Here is a 21602-nt window from a genome sequence, read left to right on the forward strand (position 1 = left end):
CATCAGCCCAGAGCCCGACGCGGGGCTCGAACTCATGGACCGTGAGATCGTGACCTGAGCCGAAGTTGGATGCTCAACCAACTGAGCCACCCAGGCGCCCTGACCAAAGAAGGATGTTAAAGCAGCTATTATAACTATGTTCAAGAAGATAAGGAAAATAAACTTGTAATAAATGACAAATAAACTAGATGCACAACAACTAAAAAGAAATCACGTGGAAATTATAAAGCAATTAAATAGAATATCACAAATAAAAAATTACTGGATGGGTATAACAGACTGGAGCTGATAGAAGAGTCTGGAACATAAAGAAATATCAAAGAATTTATCCAACCTGAAGAAAGAGAAAAGACTAAGAGAACGGTTAAACAGGTACCTGTGGAACAATATCAAAGTAACTATCAAATATGTGCCTGGAGTCTCAGAAGTAGAGGAGAGACAGTGAATTGAAGCATAAAAAAAAATATCTGAGGAAGTAACTGCTGAAAATTCCCCCCAAATACTTAAAGGCATAAACCAATAGTCAAGGAGCTCAGTGAACCCTAAGCAGGATAAATACAAAGAAAACCATGTTTGTAGATATCACAGTCAAACTGCTGAAAACTAAAAATAAAGATATAATCCCAAAACCATCCAGAGAAAACGAACACATTACAAACACAGAAACAATAATACAAACTACTGACATATGATTGAAACAATGGATGCCAGAAAATAGTGGAATGATATCATTAAAGTAGTGAAATAAAATTGCCAACCCAGAATTCTATATCCAGTGAAAATATCTTCTAAAAATGAAAGAAAAGATATTTTCAGAAATATGAAAACTCAGAGAAACCGTCACCAGCTAAACCGCACTGTAACAAATGCTAAAATAAAATTTAGTAGAACAAAAGAGGAAAATAATACCATAAGGAAATCTGAACATAAAAAAAATAGTAAATGTTAAATGGAAATGGTAAATGTTAAAGTCTATTTTTTCTCTTAGTTTCATTAAAATGCATTTGATTATTTAAGGTAAAAATAGTATTATGGTTTATAACATAAGAAGATGTAAGATGTATCACAACTATAGCGTAATGGACAAGAGTAAAGTACATGCGTCTTACAAATATGAGTCTCATATTTTATGTAAGCAGTACAATAACTCCAAGTACACTGAAAATTTAAGGATATATTGTAATCCTTAGCATAACCACTGAAAAAATAATGCAAAGAGGTATCACTAAGAAACCAGTAGATAAACTGAATTTCTTAAAGAGCACAGAACCCAAAATAAGAAAGAAAAACTGAGAAACAAAAATAGAACAAGCAGAAAACAAATACCAAAATAGTTGACCTATATCGGATCATGTCAATAAATACACTGAATATCAGGGAATTAAAGACTATAATTAAAAGATATACTTTAGAAAGGAAAAAGAAGCAAGACCCAACTATTTGGTGTCTACAAGAGATGTGCTTTAAATATTAAAGGCACAGATACACTGAAAGAAAACTGACAGAAAAACATATCAATGTAAACAGTACAAGAAAGCTGGAATGGCTATAGTAATCAGATAAAATAGAATTCAGAGTGAATAATATTACCAGTGCTAAAGGGAAGATTTCATAAAGATACAGAGGTACGCCATCATCATGGATTATATGAGTTGGTACTGTTAAGACATTCATAACCCCAAGCTGATAGAAGTATTCAATCCGATCCCTTTCAAACCCCCACTAGGCTTTTTTGTCTTTTTCTTCCTCCCTTCCCCTCTTCTCCTTCCTTCCTTCCTTCCTTCCTTCCTTCCTTCCTTCCTTCCTTCTTCCTTCCTTTAGGTAGACACTAAGATGTTGATTCTAAAATTTATATAGAAATGCAAAGGACACAGCGTGTCCATAAAATTATGGCTGAAAGATAAAGTTTGAGGTCTCATACTACCCACTATAAGACCTACTATAAAGCTACAGTAATCAAAGCAAATGGTACCAACAAAACAACTGACAAATCAGTCAATGAAACAAATGAAATTCCAGAAATAAAGACTAGATATGTGGTCATTTGATTATTTCTTTCTTTATTTTTATTTGAGAGAGAGAGAGAGAGGTGAGAGAGAGAAAGAGCGTGAGCAGGGTGCAAGGACAGGGAGAGATGAGGAACTTAAGCAGGCTCCACACTCAGCGCACATCCTGACATGGGCTTGATCGCACAACCTGGGGTCATGATCTGAGCTGAAATCAAGAGTTGGACGCTCAACTGAGCCACCCAGGTGTCAATGGTCATTTGATTTTCAACGAAGCCACCGAAGCGATCTAATGGAAGAAAAGAGTCCTCAACAAAAAGTTTGGCAATAACCAGATAACCATATGTAAAAAAGTGAACTGGACCTCCAGTCATATAATACACAAAAGTCAATCTGATGATGATGAAATAGAAATGAAAGTGATACAGCTTTCAGGGGAAAACACTTATCACCATGACTTGAGAGAAGTCAAAGGTTTCTTAGGATACAGAGAGCAATAAACGTGTGAGAAAACTGGATGAATGAGACTTCATCAGAAGTTCAAAACGTCTGCTCATCAATATATACCATTAAGACAATGAACAGGTAAGGCATGAACTGAGAAACAACATGTAGAAAAAACATTTGACATAGGATTATTACATAGGATATATATAAAGAACCCCTACAAATTGGTGATAAAAGACAATCTTCCCTTAAAATACTGTAGAAAAGATTTGAAGAGACTTTTCCCTTAGGAAGATACATGAATGGCCAGTCAGCACTTGAAAAAATGCTTAACATCGTTTGTCATCAGGGAAGTGCTAACTCAAAGTAAAATGAGTCACTGTTGAATATCCATTAGAATGGTTAAAAATAAAAACAATGATAACACCAAATGCTGATGAACATGTGAGGCATATACTGCAGGTGTAAGTATAAAATGATACAAATATTTTGGGAAAAAAAAGTCGTGGAGTTTCTTTCTTTCTTTTTTTAATATTTATTTTGAGAGAGAGCGAGAGAGTAGAGGAGGGACAGAGAGAGAGGAAGAGGGAGAGAGAGAATCCCAAGCAGGATCTGGCTGTCAGTGGGGCTCAAACCCACAAACCATGAGATCATCACCTGAACAGGAATGAAGGGTTGGATGCTTAACTGACTGAGCCACCCAGACACCCCATTCTTAGAGTTTCTTTGAACACTGAACACATACATACTCTATGGCCTAGTACTTTAATTCCTAGCTATTTACCCAAGAGAAATAAAGGCATTTGCCCATAAAGACTTTCACGATAAAGCTCACAACAGGTTTATTTAGAATACCTCAATAACTGGAAACAGCCTAGGTGTCCACCATAATCAGAATAAATACATTGATATATTCATACAAGGGCATATTACTCAATATTAAAGAGAAATAAATTACACTTATAGTGAAAAACAAACTTCAAAAATATCTTGAGTGAAAGACATTTCACTCAAAAGAGTTTACATCCTACATTTTTCTTATATGATGTTCTAGAACAGAAAAAACTGAGCTAGTATGAAAAAAATCAGGACAGTGACTGCCTTTCTAAGGATAGTGGCTGGTATTGACTGGGAAGAGGCATGCAGGAACTTTCTGAACTGATGATAATGTTTTATATCTTTGAGAGGGATTTACAAAACAACAGGTTACACATTTGCCCACATTCGTCAAAGGGTATACTTAAGCATTGAGTGGTTCACTGTGTGCTAAGTTTTACCTTAAAAAAAAAAAAAAGAACCACAAAAAAATGTTACATAATGAAGTGTTAAGCCATGAGGTGTACTAATGTCTGTAGCTTACTTGGCCTTGTAGCTAAAAAAAAAAAAAAAAAAAAAAGAAGATGAACTGACAGATGAGCAAAGGAACAATTAGATGCATAGATATAATAAAAGTCAATATGTAGATAATACCGTAAGTATTGGTAAAATGTTCACTGTAGAATCTAGATGGCAGATACATGGTGTTAACTCTACAATTCTCTTAATATTTTTGTTACGTTTGAAAATTTTTCTAATAAAATATTAGAAAAAAATCGTTATCTTGCTTTATCCAGAAGGAATCTGTTACGAAAGTTTCAGGAGAAGTCATTAAGTATGGTCAAGCATAAATTGGTTGTTTCTAAAAATCTGAATGATGCGCAAAACAGAGCACATTTTCCAGATCTCTGAAACAAACTCAACAAGCTTTTCTCCGAAGCTCTGCATCAGAAAAAAAAAAAAAAAAAGGAAAAAAAAAATTGTCACTGACCTTTTTTCTTTTCCTTTGCTTGGTTTTAGTCAAGTCTTGTCCAGCACTCCCATTCCCAAGGGATCCTGCTGTGGTTTTCCCTGAGTGCTGTGACCCAGATGATGGGGCTGTTGGTGTGGGAGGAGGTGTGGTCTCAGGAGATTCTGGGTAGGACTTCATGCTAGACCCCTGCCCAAAGAGATTTGGTTTTGAAATCAAGTGACCAGGACTTCTACTGACATTCAATTTGGTTGAATACCTCCTGAATTCAATACTTCTTGAGGTTTACAAGTATCAAAACACAAGGTATGATTATCTAGTGCACAGAAATGGTGCCCTGTCTTGCCCCTGAGAGTCTAAATAGTCTAAATTTTTAATCTGTCTGATCAGCTTAATCTTAATCTGTCTACTACAGTTTCTGAAATTTCTGTTGATTCGGTCAGATAGAGAGATTTCTACTTGGAGGTTCTGTCAGCATGTCAGACTTACGTGTCTCAAAAGGCACCTCTGAAGTCCCCCCCAAACCGGACGCTGTCCAGACATGATTTGTATCAGTGTGACCAGACTTCTACCAGTGACTCAAACTCAGCGCCTGAGGGTCACTGTAGATACCTCTAGCTCCTTCCATTTCTAGTTCCTTCCTTCTTTCATAATATCCCTCATTTCTATCTGGTTTCTTTGGCCATGACTGCAGGTCTGTTCTCTCTTCCATGTGTAAGCGCTTCAAATGTTTGAGGACTGTCACTTTGCATAGCCTCTTTTCTTTTACAGGTCAAATTAACTCACATTCCTTCAACCACTCATTTCAGGTTCTTTCACCTTTAGATATAACTCGCCTTTAGATATCCTCTACTGTGTCAATGTCCTTCCTATTGGATGGTACCTAAACACTGAAACTAAACACAAAAATTTCCTTATCAGTAACATCACAATATTAGCTCCTAAGAAATGTACAGGCCAATAAAAGCCTAGAAGCTTTTTTTTCAGATATGGTATTATTAGTCCACATTTTCTTTATCCCACCACCTATACTAACCATACTATCTGCTGGCCTACACTTCTCCATATTTAAAAAAATTAAGCTGGGGCGCCTGGGTGGCTTGGTCGGTTGAGTGTCTGACTTCGGCTCAGGTCATGATCTCACAGTCCGTGAGTTCGAGCCCCACATCGGGCTCTGTGCTGACATCTCAGAGCCTGGAGCCTGTTTCAGATTCTGTGTCTCCCTCTCTCTCTGCCCCTCCCCTGTTCATGCTCTGTCTCTCTCTGTCTCAAAAATAAATAAACGTTAAAAAAAAAATAAAAAAAAATAAAAAAATTAAGCTAAACTTTGTAAAATGTTTGGCTGAAATGCATGTATTGGTTTCAGAAATATTTCTTTGATTTGGCTGCCTAGGAACATTATCAAACAAGAAAGAATAAGGCTAATTTGGCATGAGTTGTTCTTAGGAAAAACAAGGCAACTCCTAGAGATCTCTGCTTGCTGTGCATAAACCATATGTTAGAAAAAAAACCTTAAAAATTAACTTCAATTCCTATTAAAGATGCTAATCTGAGAACCCAAGCATAACTAGCTTGGTTCCTTATCTGCCTAGTGTTCAAGAATGTCAGTCATTAAAATAGAATGTATTATGTATTAACTTCATACCTTGAGAGCTTGATTCCAATCCAAAGCATGTAGCACCTCCATTTGGATCTTCCTAAAACACCCATTTGAACTCATCACCCTTTAGGAGCCAAGAACCCTTCAACAACTCTTCCTTAACTCTAAGAGCCTAAGGCTTAATTTTCTAATCTGACCTCCTCCTCTTCCTCAATGAATCCTTTGCTTGAATATTTTAATCAGCTTTGTTTTTCCCTTCTACAATTATACCTATGCTGCCTCTGAGGCCTAGAATATTCTCCCCAGTTTTACCATCTTGTCAAAGTCCTATCTTCCCTCAACACCAGCTTCCTCTCTGGAGTCTTCTCTACAGTCAGGGATTGTTTCTATACCTCCATGCTTCCTGTCTATGGCACTCATTTGGAAATTAGCATATGCAATCTCAAATTGTCTGTTTGCTTGTTCTTCATTTCCTTGTTTGTTTTACAGAACACAGATCATACCAGTCTTTGGGGTTCCCCTTTGTCCCCAATTTGTTAAAAAGCTCTTTAAAGCAGGCGCTTGATGTTGGTTGCTGGTTTGTAACATTGATGAGGAAGAATCCTACTTTAGAGTGGCCATTCTCTGTGTTTTGTCAGGTAATAAAGGGCAGGAAGATTTCCAGTCCCTCTGAATGTTCATTTTGACCACCAGTCACACAGGAGGAGGGGTGTCTGGACGGCCAGGGGAACGCTTGAGGCTTTGCTAACATATTTAGTCAGGATGCTTTCCGACACTCACGCTCCTGCCTCCCAGAGAGCCCGGGAAACCGAGCACACACAGGCCATTTTTCTTAACTACTGGGTAGCTGGGAGCAGCAGCTGTGGTTGCTGAGCGGTTGCCCAGGGCAGCTTGGCCACCCTGGAGAACCAAGAAAGAAGGGAAATAAAGAGTTTTCCTAGCCATGCAAGCAATCCCTTGAATGTTAAGGGAAAACTAGGCTTGTTATGTTCACTGTAAATTTCTTCAATTAGAAATGTTACAACAAATTTGTCTGATGTTAATGAAAAGCATACTTATACACATATTCATAAAGTGAACGTGTACCAAAGATATTTTTAAAGGGTGTTCTTTGACATCGTAATTTGGGTTTGTAACGTAAAGAAAACAAAGTGTTTAATCAACTGAGTAAGCTTTAGGGACTTTTAAAGTATGATGACTGATAATGATGTATGATCTTTTCTAAGAAAAAAAAAAAGGATTTGTAATGGGCAAAACACTTTAATTTCTACTTGGATTCCAAGCCAATCTGATCCTCCAAGGGGAATAAAAAGATGTCAATCTTCTGACGGATAATGAGATATATAGGCATATATATTTATATATTTTCTAAGTATCCAAGAGCAGAGATGCTTAAACTTGGGGTCCGTAGGGTTCACAGATCCCTTAGATCCATAGAATGGTTTCAGAGGGTCTTTGAACACCCTGAATTGTATACAAAATTTGTGAATGTGTTTACGGAGACAGGGTTTATAGTTTTTGCCAAATTCTCAAAGGGGCTTAGCCATTTTCAGGTTGTATATTTCACCCAACTTGATCCAAAGCTTGCTTCACAGCTATACATATAGATGTTAACCTAACCTCCTTGCTGCCTTCTATACGGTTATTAGATTGAATTATATGAAATTGCTGTTTGTGCTAGTAAAAAAAAGTTACATATTAGCAAATTCGTTCAATAGATCATACCACATTTCTGGTTTGCAGCTATATGCTGCTTACAGAGAATCTTCATAATAAGAATGTTACACAGTTACTGCACAATGTCTTAAAGTTTGGCAAGATTTTATAGTCCCCTAAGTGGGGGTCCCAGCCACATAAACTGGATATGAAAGGATGTGATCCTCACATGACAAGGGCCAATCTGAACACAGAGAATAAGTGGAGCCATGCTTCTTTAAATCATGTTTAGAGCTGGATCAATAACTGGGAAGTAAAATTATCAGTAAACGTTGGGAATTATTAGGACACGAGTAATAGTGGTCCTCTCATTTCTGAGGCGCAAAGAAATAAAGAACTATTCTCAACATTGTTCAAAGGCCCAAACCGGTTGTTCACCGCCCATGGAAACGAGGTGAGGTCTACAACTATCCCTCTTTCACTGCAGGGCTAGGGAAGCTAGATAAGGCAAGAAAAAGGTGAGCAAATAATTGTATTAAGTGGCTTGTTAGGGCCTGGAACATAGTAGGAACTCAGAAAATCCCTGTTTGAAAGTTGAGTGTGTTCAGATTCCCGACTGAAGGCTATACATTCCTACATTGTCTTTTTCAAAGAATTACTACTGTAAACACCAGACATGAGAAAAATCCACAGATGTGTCAAAGACAGATTTTTTTGCTACTCACCTCAGCAGAGTTGTGATACTGAATGAAGGTTGCAGAAATGGCATGGCTGAAGGGGTCTCCGGCCTTGGTTACCATGTCCTGCCTCACAAGAAGAGCCAGGTCCACTAACTAGATCAGAGTAATGAAAAGAAGTCACATCACTGGAAAGAACCACCAATGTCAATGCAGTGGCAAAACTGAAAGCAATCCATTCCAAATGTTACTGATCATACAGTGAGCCTAAAAATCTGTATTGTGCACATGAGCATATGCTTTCATTGACTGGAAAATGGACCTATCCATGAATAGAAACACCATAAGAAACTCTTAAAAACTGATAATAAACTGAGGGTTGATAGAGGGTGGGAGGGAGGGAAGGGTGAGGGAAGGGTGGGTGATGGACATTGAGGAGGGCGCCTGTTTGGATGAGCACTGGGTGTTGTATGGAAAACAATTTGACAATAAATTTCATATTAGAAAAATGAAATGAATAAACTGGTTAGATATGCTATATTCTAAACTGTGCTTTTATTCTATCAAGAGTACGGATGATTTTTATCCAGTAAAACATAAATGCAATTTAATGCAGCAGGCCGAATTTATTGAATAAACATGTGCTATTGAAAAAAAAAAAAGAAACAATATATTCTGACTTTCTAGGGGAGTAGTTCTCAGATTGTATTTAATAATCACTAGGGGAAGCATTTTAAAATAGAGATTTCTGGGCTCTAGATACCGAGATTCGAATTTGGTTACGTTTTATTTTCTTTTATTAGTTTCTCTTATTTTTTAAAGTTTATTTATTTATTTTGACGGATTGAAGAGGAGCAGAAAGAGAGGAAGACAGAGAGAATTCCAAGCAGGCTCTGCACTGTCAGCACAGAGTCCGACGCGGGCTCCATCTCACAAACCATGAGATCGTGACCTGAGCCGAAATCAAGAGTTGGATGCTTCGACTGAGCCTCCAGGGAGTCCCTCTGGGTTAACATCTTAAACAAGCAGGCAGGAGAGGCTGATGCTTGTGGTCAAAGGACCGTGCTTTGATTCTGGACTCAGGTTTTGGTAAGCACTCAGTAGACTGTACTTAACTACAAAGGTATTTCTCAAAGCTCAAAGATAATCTCTAAACAAGGTAGATGTGTCCTTAGAATTCAAGGTTGAGAAAAAGTATGCAGGGACATACAACTTCGGGTTAGGATCAAGTTGTAACAAACAGCCACTTTTACCCTAACACCCACCAGAGTTGAGGATACAAAGAAACATAACTGAAGGAAATTTCAGAAAATGGCAAGATTGCCATAGGATACAACTCATGGCTGTTCTCATTCCTGGAAGAGTAGCGGCAGAGGACCTGATCATGGACAGGGATTAGGAGAAAGCAGTCATGAATGGCCTGCTAGGACAGATATTATAATTCTTACCTGTGCCACAGTTTCATATGCTAAATATGCTAAAATTTCCATAGCGACAACATTGGGTTTTATCTCCATACTGCTGCAGTCCAACCAGTCTCGAAATTTGGAGGCTTTTTTGGCTAGCCATCAAAAAAATAAATATCGAAAATTTAATTTTTAAAGTGTTTTAATACTTCATGTTACCATCACAAAACGGAAATTACATTTGAAAAATAATGCATCTAAAACACTATGTTTTCGAAGCACTAATGATAGTGTCGGGATATTCAAGCCCCGAGAAATTCCTCATGCATTTGGGTCTTTGCATTTTGTATCCGTGCTACATAACACAGTACACGAGATGACTTAATGTTCAGACCTTCTCACAGTGTCAGAATAAGTCACCGTTGGCCATAGCTCATGTATTAACAATAGTCAAAGGGGTTGCTTGATTGTAACTTTAATTTATGCTTGTGGAAAGAAATTCCTGCAAGAAAGAACCTGTGATTAAAAAAAAAAAAGAAAACGGGAACGTACAGAAATTGTATTTGCGATACATTTCAAAATGTGTCTATTACTGGAACAGGCTGAAAGTCACAAATTCAGAATAAAATAGAAAAAGTTTATGCCTGCAGTTACAGAATGAAATAGAAAAAGTTTATGCCTGCAGATGTCCAAATTCTTAAGCCTGACTTTCCGAACCTCCAGACTGATTTCAGCCTGTCTTTATACCAGTGCCTACTGAAATGCCACCTGGCCTTGAGTCAACCCTCTCTCTGTTCACCCCGGCTCCTTTCCCTCTGTGGAATGGCATCCCGCCTCTCTTCTTCACTCACACGGATCCTGCCTGCACTGTGTACTTCCCCACACAGTCATTTACTGAACACTTATATCATCAGATACCCTTTCATGTCCGCTTATCATTTCTGAAACCGTATCAGAAGATTTTTTGCAGGCAAACACCACGCATCAGGTCTCTCTCTCTGCATCCCTAACGGTACCAAGCGCATGAGGAACCTTCCGGTAAAGATCTCTAAACTGCCACCGTGCGAGGCAGAGTCTAACCTGACATAGGGCCTTTATTAGATATTACTAATTTAACCAGTAATCAACAGGGAAGGGAGTGATGGTAAAGAAATCTGTGCCGATTATTCTTTTGGTTAATCTGGTCCCACGGGTCTATTAAAACCCTTAACGGTCACTCAAAGCATGATGTTTGGATCCTTACAGATACAGGCTTCATGAATTCCACATACAGAAGAGTTTTCTTGGAAATAAATCACAGAAGACATGAAGTCTTGCTATCGAAGTGTATATCCAAAGCTGTCAACTGTGGCAGAATTATGATAATCCCCTCAAAACTATCTCCCCAAAGTAACCAATCTTCCACCTACTCTCTGACATGCAACATTCCAACTAACTAGCGAGCTGCAATAGCTCCCAAACACTTGTGTAACATCTGTGGAATACTTCTGAAGTTCAAGTTAACAGGCAGCAATTTGGCAAAATCAATAAAAGGTACCATATCCACTTCTCCCTTTGACAGGCTGTTAGGAACACAGAAACAGGTATTTTGTGACTATGCTCTAAGCGATTTAAGAGAGGGAAGGGATAATTCCCAGCATTCCATCAGATCTGTCCACCCAGGCAACAGAATTGGTGGCTTCCTCACTAGATTTTAAGCTCTGAGAATGCAGGGATGAGGACCATGTGTCCACCCTGTATCCCCAGCACCTAGAATACGAATAGTGCCTGGCATCCGCAGACTCAAAATAAATATTTCTAGATAAAAACTGAATGAACAAATGAATGAAAGATGATACTTCTTTAAAGGGTAGGGTCTCAACTTTTCCATGTCAAAAAGGTGCACAGAGGTCCCATAAAACCACTGTGGGTTACTGCTATTCCAACAACAGGTGAAGATTCCCTGAGATAATTCCCTCCCTGTCAGCTGCAGAAGGATGGCTTCAGCGACAGACCTTCCCAGGGTATTGCTGGGAAATACCAGCAAAAGAGGCACAGATACCCCCAGTCATGACAGTTTGTTTCCATCGGGAGGTGGGGGGCACCAGAATGAATGAGTTCCTTCACCTTTACTCCTCTTCTCAATGTATCAGGAGAAAGGGTAATCATGGAAATTGATCAACAATTTCAACAGAATCCTGAACAAAGGTCAGAAGTTCCTAGGATTATCAGTCTTCTGTGCTGGAATTAAAATAACTTCATACGGGGAATTTAAGATTAGTTAATTCTCATACCCACGTTTATCTTTCTCATCATCGATCACTAGAAAAATTCAAGTTTCTCTCAATATCCCATTCTTGCATCCCTGCATCCTATCTCCTTATTTCTACCCCAACCGTCTCCCAGTCTTGCCATTCTGATCCTTCCCTTAGTGCACCCTCTAATGCTCATTCCACTCTGAAGACGTTCTTCTGCGACTTCAATCTCTTCAAAATTACTGCTACTTGGATTAATTGAAAATAATCCTCCTCAGAAGGCCTGGTCCTCCCTGGAATCTTCTGTAGTAGAGATTCCTTCTTTCTTTCCTCCTGTGCATATATACTGATCAGCCATGGACTGCCAGCCTCTTCATTTCCCCATATACCAGAGCGCTGGGAGGTCAGACCTTGATTCTCTTAGTTTCTCCGACAGGGAAAACACAGGACAAGTGGACAGAGACTTCTTACCAACAACAGAGGCTAAAAGACAATGCTATCCTGTTTTAACAAATAACTACTAGCCCACAATTTCCTACCCGACTAAACTACCACTTAAGTATGAGGGCAAAATAAAGCATTTTTAAGACAAAAATGAGTGCTTTAAGCTCTCACAGAGCCTTGGGAAAAACAAAATTAGGCTGAGAAGGAATGTTTACTAATGATCAACTTAAAAAATTTAAGTCCAGGATGCATATTAAAAAATTAAGGATAGCAGCTAGAATAATAGAAAGAGAATATACACTATACAAACTGTTTGAGGAAACATGGAGTGAAGAAAATCTAATTAATCTGACAGAACAATGAAAAGGAGAAGGAAAAGCAAAATAAAAAAAGTAAATTTAAAGCACAAAGACAGCATATATAAACCCAACAGTATAAGTAATTAAACACACATAAGTTAAAATCATCAATTAAAATACAAGCAGACTCTCAGATTGACTAAAAAGAAAATCTACGTATTTGTTTACAAAATTCATATATGAAACAAAAGGTTGAAAGGAAAGGCTTGCAAAAAGATTTATCAATTTATAACTAAATTTAAGCTTTGTGAACTAACGTTCATATCAGATGTTAAGACTTTAAGGGAAATGACTATCTAACTTACATAAATATAAAAACCAAAGTGTTGGTGAATTTGATCAGTATCCCAATTCTGCAACTTACCTTCAGCCTAAAAAGTTATGTGTTAATTTAAAAATGCATCAGTAGTCCCAATCAGTGAATGCCAAGATCAAATATTTATGAAGACACATACAGCTGGATCACAATTCCTATATCCTGGTAATTTATCAGAAGGGTAGAAACGAAAAGAGCCTACCATTCTGACCAGTGTGGGTATTAGTTCTAAATGTGCCGACCCACCTGGACTAAGCATTCCCAACCACAGCACTCTGGCATAAAAAACAGAGTCTTCCACTAAGGTTTCATAATGAAGCACCTATGGGCATCATATGAAGAAATATTTTTAAATGCCCAAATCCATCTTCTTTAAAAAAATTAAGCATAATATTATATCTAAGCTATAAGTATATTCTATAGAAAGGGAAAATATTCATTATTACTGAGTTACAAACAAAAAACTGAGTTGTTAAAAGTCCGATTTCCAAACGTAAGATGTATTAGGACGCTCCAGTGGCTATCTGTTTTAGTGTGAAATAGCACGCCTGTTCCTTTAAGTGAATTAAATTTAAAATATGATTTTAAAAAATAGTTCAATAGCACTAAACGTTACTTTATAAACTGGAGATTTATACTTATAAAAGACTTGAATGCCATTTTTAAACCTAAAAATTACAATACAAAAACCTCTCATTTGCTGAAATTGCCATGATCTGAAGTGTCATTTACTTAATGCTTCACAGATGTAGGATGCCAAACTGTTAGTCAGACTGCAAAGTATATTTAGTTAGGACAAAAAAGCTCCCAAAACATGTTTTCCTATATTTTACTGACATTTACATGGGACACTGTTGGAAATGTGTCATTTATTTGTACTTGATGATCTATAAATGAAGCTCTCATTTTCTTTTTTTCAAATCAAATGCATTGTTATTATGACCACAGAACAGTTTTTCCATTTAAAGACACCATTGTGTCTATAATCCCTCAGACCAGGGTCATGTGCTCTTCTGTCAGATTTTTAACTGGACTTTTCATCACACTTACTCTTTGACCTTTCCCCCGAGAGTCTTAGTCATGGAACTGTTGTGGTGAGGATGTCTGCTGCACAATTGAGCCCGCTATGTATCACGAGCCTTTCTGTACTTTTAGTAAGCTTGTGTGCAATGACGGGACAGTACTTAATTTATCACTAGGTTATTAGTGTTACGAGAGCATGGACTAATGAATTTGGCTCACACTGAATGCCTGTTACAGCAGGGGGTTACACACAAAAATGGAAGAGACTATTGATACGTTCCTTTGGGGTAATAAGAGTATGCATAAATAAATGGAAAGCCTGGTATTTATTAATATTGGGGGCTCTTAAATGTCATGACTGTGCTACTCCAGTCCATTGTGGGTCAAGTACAATCAGCAATACTAGTGTAAATATGACTAAGAAACTGGAAAAGAAATTAAAGTGGGAACGTTAGAGAAACTGGAATTTTTCTGACTAAAAGTAATGTGAATAATTAACATGGCTCTCTGTATATTACCAGCACCCTTTAAAACCTCTTAAGACTATTAATTACAAAATAGTAGAGTGGGGTAAAACCTTTTATAGACTCCCCTACAATGCAGGGGTTGTTTCTGTAATAGTTATAACTATGCATATATTAAATTCACCAATTTCTAAGGAACGGAGATTGCGTCATACTTTAGTATATCTGTAACACATAATCTCTTAAACATGTAATGAAGCAAAATTAAACATTTACTTACAGAAACTTAATTGTCGACTTTCACAGAATTCTGCATATTGAGCCGAATCCATAATTCGAGTTTGCCTTTCTGCTCTCTAACAGATAAAGAGACACACAAACAATGTTTCAGGGCAAGTAGACCACTGTCTATGTTTTCTTGGCTAAAACGCAGAAATGAAATTCCATTTTTCTTTCTTGACTTTAAGTAAACAGTTTAGCACTACCATAAATATCATGATACATAAAATTATGTTAACTGTAGTTTTGAAGCTTGTGTCTTTTGGAAGTTTAAAATACCATTTTCTTCTCCTCTGTTATTGTCATTATAGCCGAAGGAAAAAACCCTGAAGAATCTTACTTCTTAGATTGTGTACTTCTAAATTTTCTTAATCACCATCCATCTAAGGAAAAACCATGACAAGATGATAACAAATCAAACAGAAAAACTGTTAATCATTATTGCCCAACTATTGCCATAGAGCTGGGGATTTGCAATGTTAAAATTGGAGTCAATGAATGGAATCCATATAGTTTCCCTCAGAACACAGAGCCAGAGCTAACAAATCCATATTTTAAACTGCAAAGAAAATAAAGAAAAAGGTAAACACAACACAAAACCTTTAATCTGAGTCCAGGTATGATTCACAGTTTGGTAGCGTTTCATTCGTGGGTTTTTGATTCAGTATAGCAGATGTTTGCTGCTTCATTGTCCCACAAGAGGTAGGATAATTATAATTCACCCATAGTTCGGTGGGAAAGAATATGACCGCTTCCGCTTCCTTGGCAAGGGAAGCATTTTGAAATGAGACAGGCTGGTACTTCTTGGAATGAGATTCTGGCCAGTAAAGGAAAAAAATTCCCTGAGATTTTAATTTTTTTCTGCTTTGGAAGGGCTCTCAGCAAGTTTTCTTTATCACGGTTGGGAGTACATAAGTACCACTGCTAACGTCTGGATGTTTTTATATATTTTTTTGAACTGAAATTATTGTTTTTTCATTTTGTTTGATTTGGGTAGTGGTCAACTGAATTCTGATGATGTATCTGTTGATGGAACGAATAATCGTGTACTAATGCTGCTCCATGCAGAAAAGACAGATGGGGTGGTGGGAGTTAAGGTAAAATTCACCAGCTCCTGTGGTTCTAAGACCACTGACTTTTTTCCCCCTTGCTTCTCTTTTTCTTTTCTTTCTCTCTCTTCTTTCCTTCCTAATCTCTCCTGACCCCATACATACAAACACATATACGTGCTGACATAAACCCAGACTTCTTTATTTACCCTCTAGGTTCAAGTATCCTTTTTGAACATGTATTAATAAATAGCATCCACACATTATGTACATTATGTGCAGTGCATATCTGAAACATTATGTTTCCTTAAGGATGTATTATTGGGTGAATTTTTCAATACTTAGAAGTATTTTTTGATATGTGAATGCCTGATTTGGTTTTGTCCTTTTTAGCGTACCTGACACATGACTCAGTAAATGTTTGCTAATGGACAGTAGGAAATAAGGGAGAATTTTGAATATAAGGTGTTTATTAAAAAAAAGGTTCTAAGGCATAACGCTGTCAGTGTCTGACTATACATTTGTATTTCTAGCTCCGAGAGAATTTCTGACGGTGACAATTAAACAATGAAACCTCCGTGAAATGAACAAATGCTACCGTTTTAGCCTACGATCAGGGCAAATGACCATCATCTCCATGATGTGGCTAGTCCTTGATTATCTACGCATTCCTGTATGTCTTCTCTGCTGCTCTCCAGCTGGGCAGCTTCATCCACCCAACACATGCTAAACAGAAAGGACTTAGATAAATAATGGAAAAAGAAAATTCCTGATGGGATTCTTAACCCTAACTTTTCTTCCACCGAGCTGGACAATTAAGATTTGGTGTCTCTATAGATGTTTGCGTGGTGGATCATCAAGCATCTGAATATGTATTCCTGGAAACGGAAGTTAGGAACACTCATCCTAAGGGGCTCAGGCTTCCAGGGTTGTGGGCTTTAATCAAGCCAGGCATTTGATGTGAGATCCCGAGCTACATTTAAAAGACACCGGAGGACTTCCAATTATTACAGCTAGCGTCGATTCCTTTCGGACACCTGATTCACGGTCTATTGTCTTTTCTTCATCAAGTATCTTAAGTTTGCTTTCAATTCCTCTAGCACTGAAGCTTTAGAGCCCCATGAAGCTGGCCCTTGGCGGTGAGCAGGAAGCCACCGACCAAGTGCCCAGCATACAGCACATGCTCAGGAAAGAGCAGCTGACTTAATAGCAAAGATGCACAGGCACTACAAAACCATGGCATATCAGAGCTGGAGGATGACTTCAAGTTCACCTTGTTCAAACCCCCTCATCTTAAAGAGAAGGAAATTGAGGCTCAGAGAGAAGTGATTTGTCAAAGGTCATCAAGTTAGTACTGCAGGCCTGGACTGCCAATTCCGGAGCCAGCCTATTTTCATTATGAGAAGTTGTCTCCAACCTACAGTAATGGTGTTATTCCAATATTTTTCTTTGGAATCCTCTAAAGGCTATACATTCCCTTACTAACCCATATCATGTGGCCACCATTAGTAATGTGCTCAAAGTGCTCATGCCCAAATACAATTAAATAAGGTCCTGGGTCAGCAAAGAAGGCATAACCCGGGGATAATCAAGTGCAGAGTGTTCAAACTGTAATGAACCTGATAGTGCACAGGTGTGCTGCAAACACATCACAGGTGTGCAGACATCCTGTTTTCCCCTCAACCTTCTAAATGTGCAGGGGGCTGAGGCAGCAGAACCCCCAGGCCGGTATCTGGTTGTAAGCTGCCTTGTCCATTTACCGCAGTGTGGCATAAAACGATCACTTTCTAACGTGTGCCGTGACACGAAAGAGGGTGGGAAGCAGTTGTACTAAAACCAATGAATGTCCCTGAATGTTACGTGACACAACGCATGTGTGCTATTCACAGAATGGTCAAGTGAGCTCAAAATGAAATCAGAGACACTGACTGGCAGTCCAGGATGCTGAGGATGATTCAGATATGCTCATCACGCTAATTTTTGTCTACTCCTCTCTCTTCCCCATGAGTTATTTCAAATAAACTGAAAGAAAGGGACAAATGTGGCCTTATAAAAGGGTCCAAATCTCTCACATCTGATTATATTATCTCTGGTCTATACACTGTCACCTTAAAATCAGGAAAGGTGGTAAATATCTAACCCTCATAGACTCTGTGTTCTTTAAAGATAGTTAACTATGTTTTACTTCTCTAATCTCAGCATTGGTCAGTGCTCAGCTTGGATTTACCTGGATCCCAGTAAACGTCACTGGCTAGCTGCATGGGTGGGCAGGCGGATGGATGGATGGATGGATGGATGGAGGCAAAAGAAATGCATATAAATCCTTGTTGCCTGATCTAAAATCAGGAACTGTTAATATTTGTAATCAAGCTGTCCAAATTCCAGAGAGGGTAGATGGCTTTTTAAAGCCAAGGTCCCATAAAAAAAATCGAGACATTGGCCAACTTATTAAATAAGCTGGCTCCAATTTTCTGTAATGTTCTCATTCCACTTGCCCTTCTGCCTCTATTCAGATCACCCATTGCAATCCACGCTTTGAGTGCACACTGACAGTCCTCTTCTATTCCTGGTACTGGAGGGAATCTCCGGAAAAGATGCAAGAGGGAAAATCATAAGCCCTGTAGAACAGCGTGATCAGAAAAAACAATGCTTATTCTGTACAGAGAGCAGCACAATAACCTTTAAAATAAACCGTTGTAAAATCTCCATTTTTCAGTTGAGGATACTGAGCTCTAGAGAGTAAAAAACAATCTTTTTTTAGAGAAGTAAAAAAAAAAACCAGCTTTTTAAGCATAGAGTTGATAAAGCTAGTAAGTAAAACTTGGGTCCTAGACATCCTCCTGTGAGGTATATCACTGAACAATCATGGCAGGTTAATCACAGCTTTTATTCATCCTGGATATTCTCAAATTACACAATGTGCTCCTGATCTCAGACTGCCACATGGACATAAGGTCATCTGTGGATTAGTCATGCTCTTGTATCTACAAGTCCAATTTGTTTTCTACTTATCTGTCAATTCTACCCAGTCCTTGGTTTATGGTACATACTAGAGGCTTTTTAAGAAATTAGACCTTACCAGTACCACAATCTAGCAAAATATTCCCACAGAGGGGCATACATGGAAAAATCACTTTTGGAAGAATTATTCCGAACCTTTTCCAAGCACGCAACAATATTCTAAAATTTCATTGGAATGGCTCTTTAAAAAGGTAAGAGAGCATAGTTACGCTAATCGTCATTCATTTCACTACCAAGAAGTTAACAGCCTTTTCTGGCTATTGTCAAACAAACTCAGAAGGCAGAATTCCATGCCAGATGAACTCATTTTCTTGGGTCCTACCTAAATGAAAACAGGGAAGCAGATATCCCTACAGATGCAGTAGCCAGTAGGATTCGTTTGCTTGTTCACTACCTTAACAAAGCAGGCCCTGAGTATACATTTGTTAATTTAAATTTTCAGTGAGGAGCTCTCATTTCAATGAACATGCGACTGCTTGTGTCCTGGAAAAATATTTTCAGCAGTGACGATCACCATTTGCCCCTGTCTATACCAGTTTGAGGTATGCGGCTGGATTACTTACGCAGCATACAGTTTCATTTAAATTCTCCGCATGCTTTCACTGAAGCATCCACAAAGGTTAGAGAAACTATGTGCTGGCATATCTCTTGGCGGCTTCTCAAGACACATGACATTTATCTTTCTCCAGCGATACAGAATCACAGAGCATAACTCTGAAACCAAGATGAAAGTTTATCTGCTCTCACTTCCACCTTGGATTTTTAAAAAAATCTTAACTTTGATTACTCTTAGAAGTCTTACCATTGAAACTCAAAGTCCTTCCTGCATGGAAAAGGCGAAGTGCCAATAGCCACTACCAACTACCTCATGTTAAACAGGAATTGGTTGCTGAATTTGAAAACCGCAAATGGCACGGCGGGCAGTAGAATCCAGCAATGTGAAAACATGCAGATTGTGGGGTGTGTATGCGTGTTCATGTATGTTGTGGTTCATCTGCAGAATGACATGAATAGATCAGTAAACACCACAGAATGCTGAAGAAACTCAGATGCCATATCCCCCACTCACTCTAGATAGAGAAGCGGAGGTTCAGGAAGGTTAAAGGGTTTACCTGGTAGATTTTCCTTACCTCTGCACCCAAGTGCAAAGCTCACCATTTTGGGCCTAGAGTACTGCAACTCATTCCTGGCTGGTTCCTCCCAAATATTTTAACTCTCCCAACCCATCTGGGTACAGCAACTACAAATAAAAACATGGAGCAAAGGCCTTGGCACATAGCAAGACCTTACCATAGCAGGCCCTCCTCTATCCCCACACCGCTTTCCTGCTTCTGCCTCATAAACTCAAACAATGGCTCTCAGCAGATCACTCACTGCATCAAATTTAAGCCCAAATGCTGGGCTTCCAAATACAGCCACAATCTGGTTCGGTCTTTATAGGCAGGCAATGTCCTCACTAAAACCTAACACCTTTGTGGTAGTCAGGTCACCCTTTGTCACATCCGCCATGTTGCTGTCCCGTGCGCCTCCGCCATGACTGTGCTGTCCATCTCCCCCCTCTTCCACAGGGCATTTAGCTCCTTCCCCTTCCGCGTGGGCACCACCTTCCCTAGGAAGTTTTCCCAAAAGCTCCCAGGTCACACTGATCTCTCTCCTGGAACATCTGTGCTTCTAGACAGTATTACACCCCTGCACTTTCTATGTGCTCTATTTTTGTTTCCCCTCAAAGGTTGTGGCTGCGAGAACGTATTTATTATTCACTGAAAAAAGCAAGCTGAAAACTGAATTGCACGTATCTTGATCCCGTTTATGATTAAAACACACACACGTGTGCAAACGTCTGGAAGCACATACATTATATTTTCGTAGTATTTATCCCTGGGGGTAGCATTGCCGGTAAGTTTTACTTTTTCAGTCACACATTTCAGTATTGTTTTAACTTTTCCTTAGGTGAATGACAGTAAGAAAAAACATTTTTAAAAACGAAGAGAATTTAAATGTAAAGAAATTCCTCTTCAGTTAACTTTGCTTGGCCTACTGGGGGTCATGAAGTAAATGTCCACACACACAAAAATAATCAAAGCAGTTATTCAAGAGGCAGAAAATCACAGAGAAACAGCATAGGTTTGGATATATGTTCTCACAGAGTGAGTGTGAGCAAGAGGGAGAAAGGAGAATGTTACTGAATTAATTAGGGAGCCAACTCAAAATCCTGATTGTCTCTGAATTATACAACTGAATACAAATACAATGTATTTTCTATTTCATAGCCTGAAAAATGAAATGTTCCATTGGTGCTAACTTGTTCTCCCTGCGTGATTTTCATAATACATCAATTTTGTGTGCCTAAGGTATTAAGAATATATTACAATAATCACGAGAAGTTTCTTAAAGAAGTAGCTATAGACTTAGGAGAACGTTCAAGGGACTTAAAAGGGATTTTGAGCTAAAAATAAGTGAGTAATTCCCAGTGAGTACAAAGCATCAGTGATTGAGAAATACACAAAAGGATATTTGTCACAGTAGTTCATAATAGAGTTGTTTCAAAATATTGAATTTTTAGGGGCGTTTATACTGTATGGGTCTAGATACATTAATTAATGTGACCACAGTTTTTTCTTTTCTGTATATTCTAAACTATCTAGAATGAGCATGAACTGGTTATAAGGAAAATACAGTTGTTATTTAAATAGTGCTTTTAAAATCAGTTGAATGTTTACAATTTTTAAATCTGAATTTATTAAGCTAGTAGTGAGGAAAATTACACACGATATATTATTTCCTATCCTGGGCTAAAACGTGTGCTAAGAGACGTATTTTTTTCCCAATAACTTA

At 38.3% G+C, this 21602-nt stretch overlaps 1 protein-coding gene across 4 annotated transcripts in view; it reads right to left on the reverse strand.

Annotated features, from left to right (window-relative positions):
- The window catches only part of SUPT3H (SPT3 homolog, SAGA and STAGA complex component), a 546620-nt gene that overhangs the window by 96367 nt on the left and 428651 nt on the right, over window positions 1-21602 (reverse strand). For all 4 annotated transcript variants that reach the window (XM_058736123.1, XM_058736125.1, XM_058736124.1 and 1 more), the window contains exons 7-10: window positions 14699-14774; window positions 9621-9733; window positions 8221-8328; window positions 4261-4428 (exon numbers count right to left, since the gene is read on the reverse strand). In XM_058736123.1, coding sequence (XP_058592106.1) covers window positions 4261-4428; window positions 8221-8328; window positions 9621-9733; window positions 14699-14774 — 465 coding nt within the window. The remainder of the gene's footprint in view (window positions 1-4260; window positions 4429-8220; window positions 8329-9620; window positions 9734-14698; window positions 14775-21602) is intronic.

The sequence above is a fragment of the Neofelis nebulosa genome, chromosome 6 (assembly GCF_028018385.1).
Source record: "Neofelis nebulosa isolate mNeoNeb1 chromosome 6, mNeoNeb1.pri, whole genome shotgun sequence".
Classification (NCBI taxonomy): Eukaryota; Metazoa; Chordata; class Mammalia; order Carnivora; family Felidae; genus Neofelis; species Neofelis nebulosa.